The following is a 15,098-nucleotide window of genomic DNA, read 5'->3' on the forward strand; positions in this document are numbered from 1 at the left end:
CTCATCAAAAAACTCTACAGGAACAGCATGTTTTCAAAAGTACAACAATTTCCAAACTATTTAAAACAAACCTATTAATAATTCAATGGCCCACATTTTCCAAACAAACCAATAAAATGCATAGTGTGAATGAAGCTATCTGTTACGGTCTATGGCACTCATATTTCACAGAGAATTCCGTGCCAATCTGAGTATCTGCCATGTGCCTTCAAATGCTCCTGGACTGTGGCAACCAAGTCCATAGGAAACAGGACCTCCAGGTTTGGCCCCAGGGAGGTTGGAATTCAGCAATATCAAAAGGGAGGTGGTGCTGCAGGAAGGGGTGGAACCAGAAACACCCCTGGTTTCTCACTGTTCTCTATGGATTCCTAGAAGTAGCCCCCCAGTCCTTAGAGGACAACATGATCACTGTGTTCAGCTCCATCTAGAACAGTCCAGGTTCTTGTAGATGATCTGCACAAATGGCTGCTCTCCTCCTTCCTGGTGTCTGCCATTAGCATTGGAATAAACTTTCTGCTGAAAATCCGCATCTCCCTGGGCCCGGTGTTCTGGAAGTGAGAGAGAGGATGTCACACTTCAGGGAGGCAGCTCTCTAGACAGGAAGGTTATTCACGTCCCACGTCAAGTCTAACTAGAGTTCAGAGCAATTGGGAAATGCAATTTTATCTCCTGACTTTCATTCTATACCCTGCTTCTGAACCATTGTGTTCAACTGTGATACTTGCACTTTGGTGACCCTGACTCCAAAACTCAGTACACCCAAGGTCAGCCCCAGTGATCTGCTTTATAGCAAGGACTTTGGGTGGGTCTGCCCAGGGAGTAGGGCACCCTCAGAGAATGTGGCTTTGGACCTCATCACAGCTGGGGCCTTTTGTGTCACTTCAGAGCTAAACTTGTAACCATGCTAGATCCGTTTCTAATGTGACAACATCACGAACCACGAGTCTAGAAGCCTAATCCATCATCCTACCTCCTCATGATGAAGTCTCATGCTCTGCTCAACGTGGTCAGCTGCACAAGATGTAAACCAAAGCTCCACTGAACCCTCAACCCAAATCGGTAACTCAAGTGCATCAATCATAATGAAGCTCCCCAAACTCAGTATTTGTGATTATTTTTGAGTCAGGGTCTCACTCTGTTGCCCTAGCTGGAGTGCTGCGGCAGGATCAGGGCTCCCTCCAGCCCCAACCTCCCAGGCTCCAGCGATCCTCCCGCCTCAGCCTCCTGAGTAGTTGGGAGTAGAGATGCCTCCCACAATGCCTAGCTAATTTTTGTATTTTTGGTGAGAGGGAATCTTGCCATGTTGCCCAGGCTTGAAGCTGGATCAAGCAATTGGTTCCTCGGATTTCCGAAATAGACCCCAATATTCTTTCTTTACCCCGGAGGACGCAGATGTACCTTCTCTCAGGCCGATGACCTCAGGCCTCCATGGTCCCTGGAGCTCTAGGAAAGGTGGCACGATCTCGCGCCCACACCCAGTGCTCTGGGTCGTAAGCCTGGATCTGGAAAAACAAATGCCCTTTGAGAAGATGGGGACTCGCCAGGATACCCCTCCCTCCCCTCATCCAGCCTCCAACCCACCCGATTCCCCCCCATCTTCACCTCCCCATGCCCCACCCACCTCCTCCAACTCCTCCAGGGAAACCCAGGCCCTGCAGTGCATGGAATGGAAGAACTGGAACCGAAGCTTATGGAACAAGGCTTTCTGAGAGGGTTTCTTCTCGGCCCCCGAGCGCATGGAATAGAAGAACTGGAACCGACGCTTATGGAACGAGGGTATCTGAGAGCGGTTCTTCCTGTACAGGAAGTAGATGATGTTTTGTTTGGGGGTCTCGCTGTCCTCCTCCATGTCATTGGCCAGGTAGCTGGGGACAGAAATCAGGTTACTGCTTAGGGGCACCACCAGGAGAGACCTCCGGCTGAGGTCAGCTTCCCAGAGGAGGGCAGGGGACCGTCCTCAGCTAAGGACTGACACCCACCCTGCAGAGAGTCACGCCTTCCTCAGAGGGCTCTGCTGGACAGAGACCTGCTGAAGGGCATCTCCCACTCCTTCAGGATAGAGACAAAAACCCAACTGGTGACCAAGAGTGATGGCTTACGCTTGGAATCCCAGCACACTGGGAGGCCGAAGCAGGAGGATCACTTGAGGCCAGGAGTTTGAGATGGGGCTGGGCAACATAGCAAGACCCTCGTCTCTATTAAAAATATAAAATATACGCCGGACGTGGTGGCTCATGCCTGTAATCCCAGCACTTTGGAAGGCTCAAGCCGGTAGATTGCTTGAGACCAGGAGTTCGAGACCAGCCTGGTCAACATGGAGAAACCCCATCTCTACTAAAAATGCAAAAATCAACCTGGTGTGGTGGCACAGCCGCTAGTCCTAGCTACTCAAGAGGCTGAAGCATAAGAATTGTGTGAACCCATGAGGCAGAGGTTGCAGTGAGCTGAGATTGGGCCACTCCATTCCAGCCTGAGAGGCACAGCAACACTGTCTCAATAAATAAATAAATGTCCAGGTGTGGTGGCACAGCCCTGTAGTCGGAGCTAATCAAGAGGCTAAGGTGGGAGGATCCCTTGAGCCCAGGATATAGAGGCTGCACTGAGCTTTGATATCAACACTGCACTCCAGCTTGTGGGACAGGGCAACTCTGTCTCAAAAAAATAAAAGAAATTGGATACATTGATATTTTGCCAGGACCCTGCCTTCTACATTCATCTAGTCTAATGAGACTGGGAGAAATCAGGGCAGATGACCTAATCCCAATGTCACATTATCATAGGATGTAACTGGAGAGCTACGGGCATGCCGAAGTTGGAAGATGAGGGAAGGCATGACAGAGGCTGTGGGGTGAACTGACTTCAAGGACTGTGTCCTTCCCTTCAGAACCACATGTGTGCGGGACACCCAGACAGAAAACACAAACACAAAGTCAGTGGAGGGCATTTGGAAGGAGCAGTGAAGCCAAGCCAGGAAACACCAAGATGGCGAGCCAGTGTGGTTCTAGAGATTGTAGAGAGGGTGGAATTGGCACTGTGGACCCTGGCCTCGATTTAGAAAGACATCAGCTAGGCCGAGTGGTGTGGCTCATGCCTGTAATCCCAGCACTTTGGGAGGCCGAGGCAGGCGGATCACAAGGTCAGGAGATCGAGATCATCCTGGCTAACACAGTGAAACCCCGTCTCTACTAAAAATACAAAAAAAAAAAATTAGCCGGGCGTGGTGGCGGCGCCTGTAGTCCCAGCTACTCGGGAGGCTGAGGCAGGAGAATGGTGTGAACCCAGGAGGCAGAGCTTGCAGTGTACCAAGATTGTGCCATTGCACTCCAGCCTGGATGACAGAGTGAGACTCCATCTCAGAAAAAAAGAAAGACGTCTGCTAAGGAAGTTGTTCAGGTGGGCAGTGAGGGCGTTGTGCTTTGGAAAGATGCTCAGGCTGCACTAGGAAGCCCCCTGGCTTGGGGAGAGACTCCAGGAGACCCCGTCAGGGAGCATTTGACAGTGGATTCGAGTGATGCAGGGGGGACCTGAACTGTGGTCTCCATCATGGGAACCCGGAGGAGGTCGATGGCGTTTGCAGTTGATGTGGGAAGGAGAGAGAGAAGAATCAGAAAGGCTGCTTGCTGGGGGAAGTGTTGTGTCCGCCTCTCTGCTCCTTTTCCCTTTTCTTCTCCCCTTAGGAGTGGTTTATGGTTCCTTTTGTTTTATTCTTTTATTTGTACACCGGTGTTGGAGTTTTTTTTTTTTTTTTTTTTTTTTTTTGGCTTTTTTTTTTTTTTTTTTTTTTGGGGAAAAGTCTCACTCTGTCACCCAGGCTGGAGTGCAGTGGCTCAACCGTAGCTCACTGCAGCCTCCCCCTCCTGAGTTCAAGCAGTTCTCCCACCTCAGCCTCCTGAGTAGCTGGAATTACAGGTGCACACCACCGTGCCTGGCTAATTTTTCTATTTTTAGTAGAGACAGGGTTTGGCCATGTTGGCCAGGCTGGTCTCGAACTCCTGACCTCAGGTGACCCGCCTACCTCGGCCTCCCAAAGTGCTGGGATTACAGGCATGAACCACCGCGCCCAGCCTGAGTTTCTTTTTAGAAACAACAGTCTAAGAACAAGATAGTATAATCCTGTCTTTTTTGTACACAGAGTAAAGAGGACAAATAGGTGAAAGGATAAATGAAAGGCTGGAATCCCACTTCCCCCGCTGTCCCAGGGCATTGGATATTGATGGATAGGAGGAAGCAAACCACTCACAGAGCCAGGAAGAAATGAATGCGTTGGTATTGCCAGGAGAAGAGGCCGGCCCGGCTAAAATATGCTATGACCATAGCCAGGAGATACTGATGGAGAGAAAGGAACACAGAGAGGGAGAGGTCACATCTTGGAAGAGGAAGATTGTGGAGAGGGGGAATGAGGGTCTGGGGAAGGGCTGCACCTCAGAGAAGGGACCTCAGTGTTGGGGTAGCTGTACTTATTTGGAAATGGCGGGTTGGAGGGATATTCGAAGGTTGGATGCAAATCTGAGAAGCCGGAGGAAGGGTTTTCGGTGATGCTCCCAGGATGGTGGACTCCAGATGGGATCTTTGGAGGGGGTGTGTCTAGGTGGGCTGGTGTCAGGAGGGTCTTTTGTGTGCCAGGCAGAGAAGTGTCCCAAAGAGCTGAGAGTAGAGGGGCCAGGAGCTCCAGGACTGCGGCCAGACTGTGGCGCAGGGCTCAGATCCCAGAGGACCCGTAGGAGAGATGGGCTATTCATTCACTTGGCAAGAGACCAGCAGAGTCCTGAGAGAGATGCTGACAAATCATAAAAAGACCAAGAACAGCCGGGAGTGGCGGCTCAAGCCTGTGATGCCGGTACTTTGAGAGGTGGAGACAGGAGGATCACGTGAGCCCAACAGTTCAAGAACAACCTGGGCAACATAGAGAGACCCTGTTTCTACAAAGATTTCAAAAATTCGTTCAGCATGGTGGCATGTGCTAGTCCCAGCTCCTCAGGAGACTGAATAAAGACGATTGCTTGAGCCCAGGAATTAGAGGCTTCAGTGCGCTGTGATCATGCCACTGCACTCCATCCTGGGGAGCAGAGCTAGACTCTCAGAAAAAAAAAATATTTGAGTGCCAAGACTCAAGACTGTGGGAGCTGGTCGGGCACAGTGGCTGACGTCTGTAATCTCAGCACTTTGGGAGGCCAAGGTGGGTGGATCACCTGAGGTCAGGTGTTCAGGACCAACCTGGCCAACATGGCAAAACCCCGTCTCTACTAAAAACACAAAAATTAGCCAGGCGTGGTGGTTCACGTCTGTAATCCCAGCTGCTTGGAGGCTGAGGCAGGACAATCACTTGAACCTGGGAGGCGTCGGCTACAGTGAGTCAAGATCAAGACACTGCCCTCCAACCTGGACAACAGAGCAAGACTCTGTCTCACAAAAAAAAAAAAAAAAAAGGAGCATCTGCTGGGAGGTGGTGGAGGGAGAACTGTGGGTTTGGAAGCGGTGCCCTCCCCCAAGCCGTGCATTAGAACAGGAGCACAGTTACATGGAGAACAACCTTACCTTGTCCGACATCCTCAGATCTTTGTCCCAGGCCAGGAATCTTTTAATGACAGGATCCTCTGTGATTAGAGAGCAGATGTCAGCATGAGAAGCAGGGCAGGGTTTCCGTGGGAGCAGCAGGGCAGCGAGGAGAAGTGTGCCTCCCGGGGGGAAGTCTCAGGATTGTGGCCATGGGTGAGGGGGATGGGAGAGGGGAGAATGACTTTCACTGGGCAAGGGAGAGAGGCTCCTGCTCTGAGACTCCCCTGGGAAGAGGCCGAAGGAGGCCCTGGGTGTGAGAATCTACAGGATGTAGGGCTGGGAATAAGCCAGGACACCCTCCCAGCAGACCCGGAGGGACCGCTGCAGAGTCATAAAGGAATTCCCATCATTTCCTCATGAGACAGTCACATCAGGGTGTGACCATGGCCTTGGTATCCCCCACTATGGATGGAGACACTTTGGTTTAGAAAAGTTAGTAAGAGACATTAAGTTTCAGAGGGCACAGCTGAAACCGCTGTCTTTGTTTATTGATTTTGTTTTTCTTTATTTGATTTTTATTTTTATTTATTTATTTGTTTTGAGACACAGTCTCTCTCTGTGGGCTAGGCTGGAATGCAATGGCGCGATCTCGGGTCATGAGCTACCATGCCCAGCCTTGGTTTTTTTTTTGAGACAGGGTTTTGCTCTGTCACCCAGGCTGGAGTGCAGTGGTGCAGTCATAGCTCACTGCAGACTGAAAGTCGTGAGTTCAAGCAGTCCTCTTGCCTCAGCCTCCCAACGTGCTGGGATCTCAGGCATGAGCCGCCGTACCTGGCCCAAAACCAAGCTTTCTTATCCCAAGCACCCATCTTTATCAAGTCTAGCCTAATCCTCTATCGTCTCCTAAGCGTCCCTCATTAGTGATCACTTCAGAGTCCTCCCACATGGAGAGCTCACCCACTGGGGGCATATTTTTCCCATTGGAAAAGTGTGGTTATTGGAAATTTCCTCTTTTTAGAAAGAACAGGATTGGAGGTGCTCTCTGGGGTGTCCTCCTACCAAGCAGCCTGTTGAAGGCCTCGTGGTGTTCAGGGAGCACGAGCGACACTCGCCGTCGCTTCAGCTTCATCTTGAGGCCACACAGCGTCTCCGCCACCCAGGTCTCCTCAGGTTCAGGGGAGAGCTCCTTCTCTGGCTCCTCATCAGATTGATCCAACCACTCCCTCTTCCTTTTCCAGCAAAGGGACCTACATGAGGGGCTGGGATCTACCCCAAGGGCTGAGTAAAGAAACCAGACTAGCGTGTAATGCTTCTGCAATTGATCACCTTAGACCCCGACCCCAAACCCCAAAGCACTCTCCATCCTCCCCAGCCTTGCAGACTGCTGGCTTCTCCAAGCCATCTTTCTGACTTTCTCCTCTGTCAACCCCATGTGCTGCTCCTTCTCCTCCCCATTCTTCCGTTTCTCTGTCCTCAGAACATTTCCTCACGTCCTTCCCTGGTCCCTGGCTCTCTGAGTCCCTCTTTTTTTTTGTTTTGTTTTGTTGTTTTGTTTTGTTTTCAGACAGAATCTAACTTTGTCTCCCAGGATGGAGTGTAGTGGTGCAATCTCAGCTCACTGCAACATCTGTCTCGCGGATTCCAGTTATTCTCCTGCCTTAGCCTCTCTGGTAGCTGGGATTACAGGTGCCTGCCATAATGCCCAGCTCAATTTTGTACTTTTAGTAGAGATGGGGTTTCACCATATTGGCCAGGCTGACCTCAAACTCCTTGCCTCAAGTGATCCGCCTGCCTTGGCCTCCCAAAGTGCTGGGATTACAGGTGTGAGCCACTGCATGGCCTGAATTTCTCCATTCTTCCCACACACCCTCCTCAGGTTCTCCTTCCTGACCTCTGACCCTTCTTTTTTTTGAGACAGCATCTCACTCTCTCACCCAGACTGGAGTGCAGTAGCGCAATCTCGGCTCACTGCGACCTCTTCCTCCCAGGCGCAAGCGATTCTCCTGTCTCAGCCTCCCGAGTAGCTGGGATTATAGGCACGCACCACTACTGCCCAGCTAATTTTTGTACTTTTAGTAGAGATGGGGTTTCACTATGTTGGCCAGGCTGGTCTTGAACTCCTGACCTCAGGTGATCTGCCTGCCTCGGCCTCCCAAAGTGTTGGGGTTACAGGCGTGAGCCACTGCACCCAGCCCCCTTTCTTCGTCTTAGTCAATCCTATCACACCTCTTCTTGCTCCAGTCACCTCACCTGATGGTCCCGACACTTCATCATCCACCACCTCCTGGAGGGAGTACCCTGAGGTGTTTGACTGGGGGCTCTCCTCCTTATCCTCGGGCAGCAGGGTCGTGATCTTTCCCAAAATCTGTTCCATCCCACAGAACATAGTCTCTGTTCTGTCCAAGGCCTTTTTCTGGACTCTGCTAGGAGCCAGAAGTGTGTTATGAATTCTCGAGGCTGGGAGAAGTCAGGAGTGGCGAACAGCTCTGAGAAGATACTGTTGTCCACCTCAGCTCCCAGGCGCCCACGGAGTCCGGTCCTCCAATCAGGAAGGTTGGAATCTCTGATGTCATTGGCCATTCCAACCTGGCAACCAGTTTGAAGAAAAACACATGTAACTGCCAGGCTGATCTCTTGTCCCGGAGATGCTGAGTGAATGGTATCTCCTGCCACTGTCCCGACCTCAGACCACTGTCCAAAAGCATCTTCAGGGTCTCTGTATCCCTTTGTTCCCTGTCCCAGCAGAGGCTGTGTTCTCTCCACTCAAAGCCTGAAGCATGTTGGGGTCTCCTCTTCTCTGTACATGCCCATTTCAGAGAACAGGGTGGGAAAGAACTAGGGTAAGCAGAAACGATGAAACCTTACAAGAGTGAGATGATCATGTACAAGAGATCCCAGGAACATTGACTTGATGAAAAAGTCACATCAGAACACTCAATTTGGCAGAGCTTTTCTGCCGAATGTTCACTGACATTCACTGTCCGAGATTCTGTACTGGGGGTACACGCATCCTCTGCCCTAAGAGGAAACATTTTGAGGCCTGAAAATCATAGGAATCTGCCCATGAGCTCACACATATTTCTACTGGTGTCCCCAATTTCAGGGAGTCCGTGGATTACCTAAAGCCAGCCCCTCCAGTTCGGCTAAGCAACTCTAGTCCATATATATCACATTTTCTATCATATGTATTGCTCTAAACTCAGAAATTTCCCTACCATTTATGGATTCTATTAATATCACATGTACAAAAAGACTAAATCGAAAAATCTCAGCTGTGTGCAGTGGCTCGTGCTTGTAATCCCAGCACTTTGGGTGGCCAAGGGAGGAAGATTGCCTGAGGCCAGCAGTTCAAGACCAGTGTAGGCAACATAGCAAGACCCCATCTCTAAAAAAACAAAACCAAACAAAATTAGCCAGGTGTGGTGGCTGGCACCTATGTTGCAGCTACTTGGGAGACTCACGCGACAGGAAGATGGCTTGAGCCCAGGAGTTGGAAGCTGCAGTAAGCTATGATCTGGCCACCGCACTCCAGTCTGGGCAATACAGCAAGATGTTGTGTCAAAAAAATTTTTTTGATAAAAAATAAAAGTTGTATGACATTCAGAGACCATCCGAAAAACCTGGGGGTTCCTGGCCAGCCTCAGTGGCTCACGCCTGTAATCCTAGCACTTTGGGAAGCCCAAGTGGGTGGATCACTTGAGGTCAGGAGTTTGAGACTAGCCTGGCCAACATGGTGAAACCCCATCTCTACTAAAAATACAAAAAAATTAGCCAGGCATGGTGGCGGGTGCCTGTATCCCAGCTACTTGGGAGTGGTGGGCTGGAGAATCACTTGAACTCGGGGTGCGGAGGTTGCAGCGAGTCAAGATCGCACCATTGCACTGCAGCCTGGGCAACAAGAGCAAAACTCCGTCTGAAAAAAAAGAAGCTGTGAGTGAGTCCCACACGGCTTCCTAGCGGGCTGCGGCTCTCCTGGGAGTCTCTCGCTCATGGGAAAGGCACAAACTGAACGAGGAAGCAGATCCCAGGCTGTGGAAGTCCCATCGTTAGGAAGCTCTGCTTTTCTAGAGTTCAAATTTGCATTCATGACCCTTTAAACCGTCAGAGCTGGGTGGGTCTTTCTACAACAAACAGTTTGCTGTCTCTCTCCTAGTTAAAAGGCTTTCAAAGATTAGAAGATCAATGTTCTGACCCCGTTAAAATTTCTCTTTTGTGGAATGAAAAGCTCTGATTTAACTCATCTTCAAGCCTGGTTTGCATATTCCTCTCTCTTCTGGCCACCTTGTCTAGACACACTACACTGAGGCAGTGCCCATCTTACATGATGTTGACACATTGTCAAAAAATGGGCAAACCAGGCACGGTGGCACATGCCTGTAATCCTACCACTTTAAGAAGCCGAGGCAGACAGATCACCAGAGGTCAGAAGTTCGAGACCAGCCTGGCCAACATGTTGAAATCCGTCTCTACTAAAAATACAGAAAAAATTAGCCGGGTGTTGGGGTGCACATCTGTAATCCCAGCTACTTGGGAGGCTGAGGCAGGAGAATCACTTGAACCTGGAAGGCAGAGGTTGCAGTGAGCCGAGATTACGCCACTGCATTCCAGCCTGAGTGACAGAGCGAGACACCATCTCAAAAAAAAAAAAAAAAAAAAAAAAGGCTAGCCCAGATTTGGTCGGTCTGATACATTCAGAAAAAAGCAAAACAGCCACCTCTGACCTTTTCTTTTCCGGCAATGATGCAGTTTCATACAACAATGGCTGTAGATATGCTGCCAAAATATCATTCAAGTGAAACAGAAGGGCTTTCCTGGCCAGACACAGTGGTCACTCCTGTAATCCCAACACTTTGGTTGGCCAAGGTGGGAGGATTTGTTGCGGCCAGGAGTTCAAGGCTGCAGTGAGCTGTGATCCCACCACTGCATTCCAGGCTGGGCATCAGAGTGAGGCCTGTCTCTAAAAAACCCTTCGCTCCCCAAAAGGATTTGCAAATACCAGCCTTTCGGGATGACACGAAGGAACATTAAGATGCAGATGCTGGGACCCAGCCCTATTGATTGTAGTTCAGAAACTGAGGTGGGGCCTGATTTAACTCCCTCACTGGAATCCATTCAGGTTTGGAACTTTCTTGGTTGGACAGTGCAAGAGAGATCATAAAGCAAAGCCGCTGTGGACTGAAATGAGCAGACAAGGTTTTCTGAGCGTGGTGAAATATGATTTGGGCCTCACTTGGGAGGGCTGTGGCCAGGCCTTGAGTCCTCGGCTCAGTGGGACCTTCTGAAACAGCCTCCAAGCCGCGCCCCCGCTTCCTTTGCTGTTGGATGACCCCCTCCAGCGGCTTTGGTGCCGATGGGAATAAGTCGACCTGCAGCGGAAGTTCAGCCCGAGTCTCAGCCCAGCAGCCTCCCCGCACCTGACGGGGCTCTGGTCATGCTGCCGTCTCTGCGGTTCTCTGCGGAGTCATGGTTTCTGTACCTTGAAGAGAACTTCCCCTTCTGGGACCCAGAAACCCTGGAAACCCTGAGGAAAAAAGCGAATGAAATTACTGAAGACAACCCTGTGGCGGGGAGATGGAAAAGAGGCTCTTTGGGGTTTTTTGGGGGTTTTTTTTTTGTTTTTTATTTTTTGAGACAGAGTCTCGCTCTTGTCCAGAGTGGATTGTAATGGCTCAATCTCAGCTCACTGCAACCTCTGCCTCCCACCGCACAAGCGGTTCTCGTGCCTCAACCTCCAGAGCAGCTGGGACAATAGGCACAAACCACCATGCCCAGCTAATTTTTGTACTTGTAGTAGCCATGTTGCCCAGGCTGGTTTCAAACTCCTGGTCTCAAGCAATCCGCCTGCCTTGGCCTCCCAAAGTGCTGGGACTACAGATGTGAGCCGCCATGCCCAGCCCTCACTGTATGGATTTTCTAAAAAAAAAATTAAATTTATCTTATTTGACCAAAAAGTAAATTAACCTTTTCTCCTCTCTTTTAAACAGTATTTCCTTGATAAACCTTGTAATATAAATAACTTATTTTGTGCCTTTGATATGTATCTAAATCTTTTAAAAATGTAAACGAACTTCTTGCCAAGATTACAACCCAGGAATTTTTTGTTGTTGTTGGAGACAGAATCTTGCTCTGTCACTTAGGCTGGAGTGCAGTGGTGTGGTCTTGGCTCACTACAACCTCCCCTTCCCGGGTTCAAGCAATTCTCCCATCTCAACCTCCTGAGTAGCTGAGACTACAGGCGCCTGCCACCATGCCTGGCTAATTTTCGTATTTTTAGTAGAGACGGGGTTTCACCTTGTTGGTCTGGCTGGTCTTGAACTCCTGACTTCAGGCGATCCAACGGCCTTGGCCTCCCAAAGTGCTGGGATTACAGGCATGAGCCACCACTCTGGATCACAACCCAGGAATTTTTTTCTTAAGAGCCTGAGAGTCTTGTCTTTGAAATGTAAACCTCGAGGAAGGTAGTGTCCCTATCTTCCTGTTGCCTAGCGATTTTAGCCTAGGCACCTTGAGCTGTTACTACCTGCTCGTCAAGGAGATATGAGAAGTTTTATTTTTTCATCGGATACAGGTAATTAACTAGCATGGATGGCCACCTTGATTTCCAGGTGGATTTAGGATGAGTGTTTAAGAATGCATAGCAGGCCAGGCGCGGTGGCTCACACCTGTAATCCCAGTACTCTGGGGGAGGCTGAGACGGGCGGATCACTTGATGCCACACAGAAATCGAAAGAAGGAGTTTGAGTCCGGCCTGGCCAATATGGTGAAACTCTGTCTCTACTAAAATACCAATATTAGCTGGGCATGATGGCACATGTCTGTAATTCCAGCTACTCGGGAGGCATAGGCATGAGAATCACCTGAACCTAGGAGATGGAGGTTACAGTGAGCCAAGATCATACCAGTACACTCCAGCCTGGATGACAGAATGAGACCCTGTCTCAAAAAAAAAAAAAAAAAAAAAAAAAAAACGCATAGCAAGTCCTTTTACATGAGGATGAGTTACTGTTTATCTTGAGAGCATGTATGCAATGGATTGTATCTGCCAGGCTATATAAAAAGGAGGCTTTGGCCAGACGCCATGGCTCACGCCTATAATCCTAGCACTTTGGGAGGCCTAGGCGGGCGAATTACAAGGTCAGGATTTCGAGGCGATCCTAGCTAACATGACGAGACCCCGTCTCTACTAGAAATACAAAAAAATTAGCCAGGTGTGGTGGCACATGCCTGTAGTCCCAGTTACTTGGGAGGCTGAGGCAGGAGAATCGCTTAAACGGGGGAGGCAGAGGTTACAGTGAGCTGAGATCGCACCACTGCACTCCAGCCTGGGCGACAGAGTAAGACTCTGTCTTAAAAAAAAAAAAAAAAAAAAAAGGCTGTATTTCTCTTTGCATCTCATTAATGGATCACCTGTGATGGGCATCACAGTCTGGTTTAACGCTTATTCAGTAATAAAATTGTTTTATTTTCTGAATTTGTGGAGAGAATATTCTAGGTTAACAGAATTATTTATTTTATTTATTTATTTATTTATTTTTATTTTGAGATGGAGCCTTGCTCTGTTGCCAGGCTGGAGTGTAGTGGCGTGATCTCCACTTACTGCAATCTCCACTTCCCAGGTTCAAGTGATTCCCCTGCCTCAGCCTCCCAAGTAGCTGGGACTACAGGGGTGCACCACCACACCCAGCTGATTTTTTGTGTTTTAGTAGAATTGGGGTTTCACCATGTTGGCCAGGATGGTCTTGATCTCCTGACCTCATGATCCACCCACCTCGACCTCCCAACGTTCTGGGATTACAGGTGTGAGCCACTGCGCCTGGCCTCAGAAGAATTTATTTTTAGTCTTTTCCTTACCAGTTTTTATGAAACAACTGGGCAAGAATACTGTTAGATTTCACCAAAAAATTGTGATGAAACATTGTCCTTATGATCCCATGTTTGAAAATTGACATTTTAATTGTAAACCAAAAATAAAATTCTAAGCCCCCACAACAGACTGAATGGACTCCCCTGTTGGCCAACAGGATCCAAAATAAACATGAAAAACTAATTCAGGTCATGACGGGAAGGAGGGGATCGGACATAACTTGTCATACTCTCCTCCCGTCAGAGTTTAGGCACAGCTGACCAACATTAGCATTAGAATACAGGTCATAAGACTGACAAAACAGGCTTTTTGTATCAGTAAGATACCCAACTCCAACAGACTCTGATATAGCACCACATGACAGATAGCAGTCCCTGAAGGAAATCATAGTATTTTACCCTATAATATATTTTCTTTGACACACTTTAAGATAGTCCTGCAAAGCCATCTCTTTGGGGGAAATTTGCATTCTGTAGAGAATCTCCTTCTCTTACACTTTTCTGGAGAGTCTGACACCTTTTAAGATCCAATAAGAGATATTTATCATCTATTCTCTCTGAAGCCTGTTCTGAGGCTTCACCTACATAACAAGAACCTTGGTTTCCACAATCCTGATTATCTTAACTCATGCTTTTCTTTTCTTTCCCTCCCTCTTTCTTTTCCTTCCTTCCTTCCTTTCCTTTCTTTCCCTTCTTTCTTCCCCTCTCTCTTTTTCTGTTTCTTTCTTTCTTTTGTTCTCTGTTGCCCAAGCTGGAGTGCAGTGGCACCATCATGGCTCACTGTAGCCTCAACTTCCCAGGCTCAAGCGATCCTCCCATCTCAGCCTCCTGAGTAGCTGGGACTACAGGCAGGCACCACCACACCTGGATATTTTTTTTTTTTTTTTTGTAGAGGTGGGGGTCTCGCTGTGTTGCCCAAGCTGTCCTTGAATTCCTGGCCTCAAGGGATCCTCCCAGCTCCCCCTTCCAAAGTGCTGGGATTACAGGTATGAGCCATCGCAATGGCCCATTTCTTTATGTAGTCTTCCAGCTGTTCAGCCAATGCTTAAATCTGAACCAACTGCCAATCTTTGAATCTACTAGTGACCTGAAACCTTTTCCTGGCTGACCCAATGTATACCTCCCATGCACTGATTGATGTCTTTGCCTGTAACTGCTGTCTCCCTGAGATGTATAAAACCAAGCTGTAACCCAACCACTTTGGGCTCACGTTTTGCGGACCCCCTGAGGCTGTGTCACCAGCCATGGTCTCTCAAACAGGCCCAGAATAAAACTCTTTACAGACTTCGACTCTTTTTGGTCAACATAACCTAACCCTAAACATAATCTTCTTGGGGAAGGTAAGATCACAGGCATCTCTTTTCTTCGTTCGATTTGTATGTGTATTTCCTGATTTCTCTACAGTTTTTAGGCATTCGCTGTGTGATCTAGAAAAGCTATGGAGTCTCGCTCCGTCGCCAGGCTGGAGTGCAGTGGCATGATCTCGGCTCACTGCAACCTCCGCCTCCCGGGTTCTAGTGATTCTCCTGCCTCAACCTCCCGAGTAGGTGGGATTACAGGCACGCGCCACCACGCCCAGCTAATTTTTGTATTTTTAGTAGAGACAGAGTTTCACCATGTTGAGCAGGATGGTCTCTTATCTCTTGACCTCGCGATCCGCCGCCTCAGCCTCCCAAAGTGCTGGGATTACAGGCGTGAGCCACCGCGCCCGGCCACAAATTGTTTTCTTTTTCTTTCTT

General features: G+C 49.0%; 1 protein-coding gene across 1 annotated transcript; it reads right to left on the reverse strand.

Moving 5' to 3' along the window:
- Window positions 1-409: 409 nt before the first annotated feature.
- On the reverse strand, window positions 410-8,017 carry LOC720392 (putative speedy protein E7). The gene is made up of 7 exons (XM_028845079.2): window positions 7,747-8,017; window positions 6,556-6,774; window positions 5,536-5,594; window positions 4,241-4,326; window positions 1,622-1,865; window positions 1,399-1,502; window positions 410-548 (listed from the first exon to the last, which is right to left on the reverse strand). Exons 1-6 carry the CDS (start codon window positions 7,880-7,882, stop codon window positions 1,419-1,421), a joined length of 828 nt encoding a protein of 275 aa, XP_028700912.1. The 5' UTR covers window positions 7,883-8,017; the 3' UTR covers window positions 410-548; window positions 1,399-1,418.
- Window positions 8,018-15,098: the final 7,081 nt, after the last annotated feature.

The sequence above is a fragment of the Macaca mulatta genome, chromosome 3 (genome assembly GCF_049350105.2).
Source record: "Macaca mulatta isolate MMU2019108-1 chromosome 3, T2T-MMU8v2.0, whole genome shotgun sequence".
NCBI lineage: Eukaryota > Metazoa > Chordata > Mammalia > Primates > Cercopithecidae > Macaca > Macaca mulatta.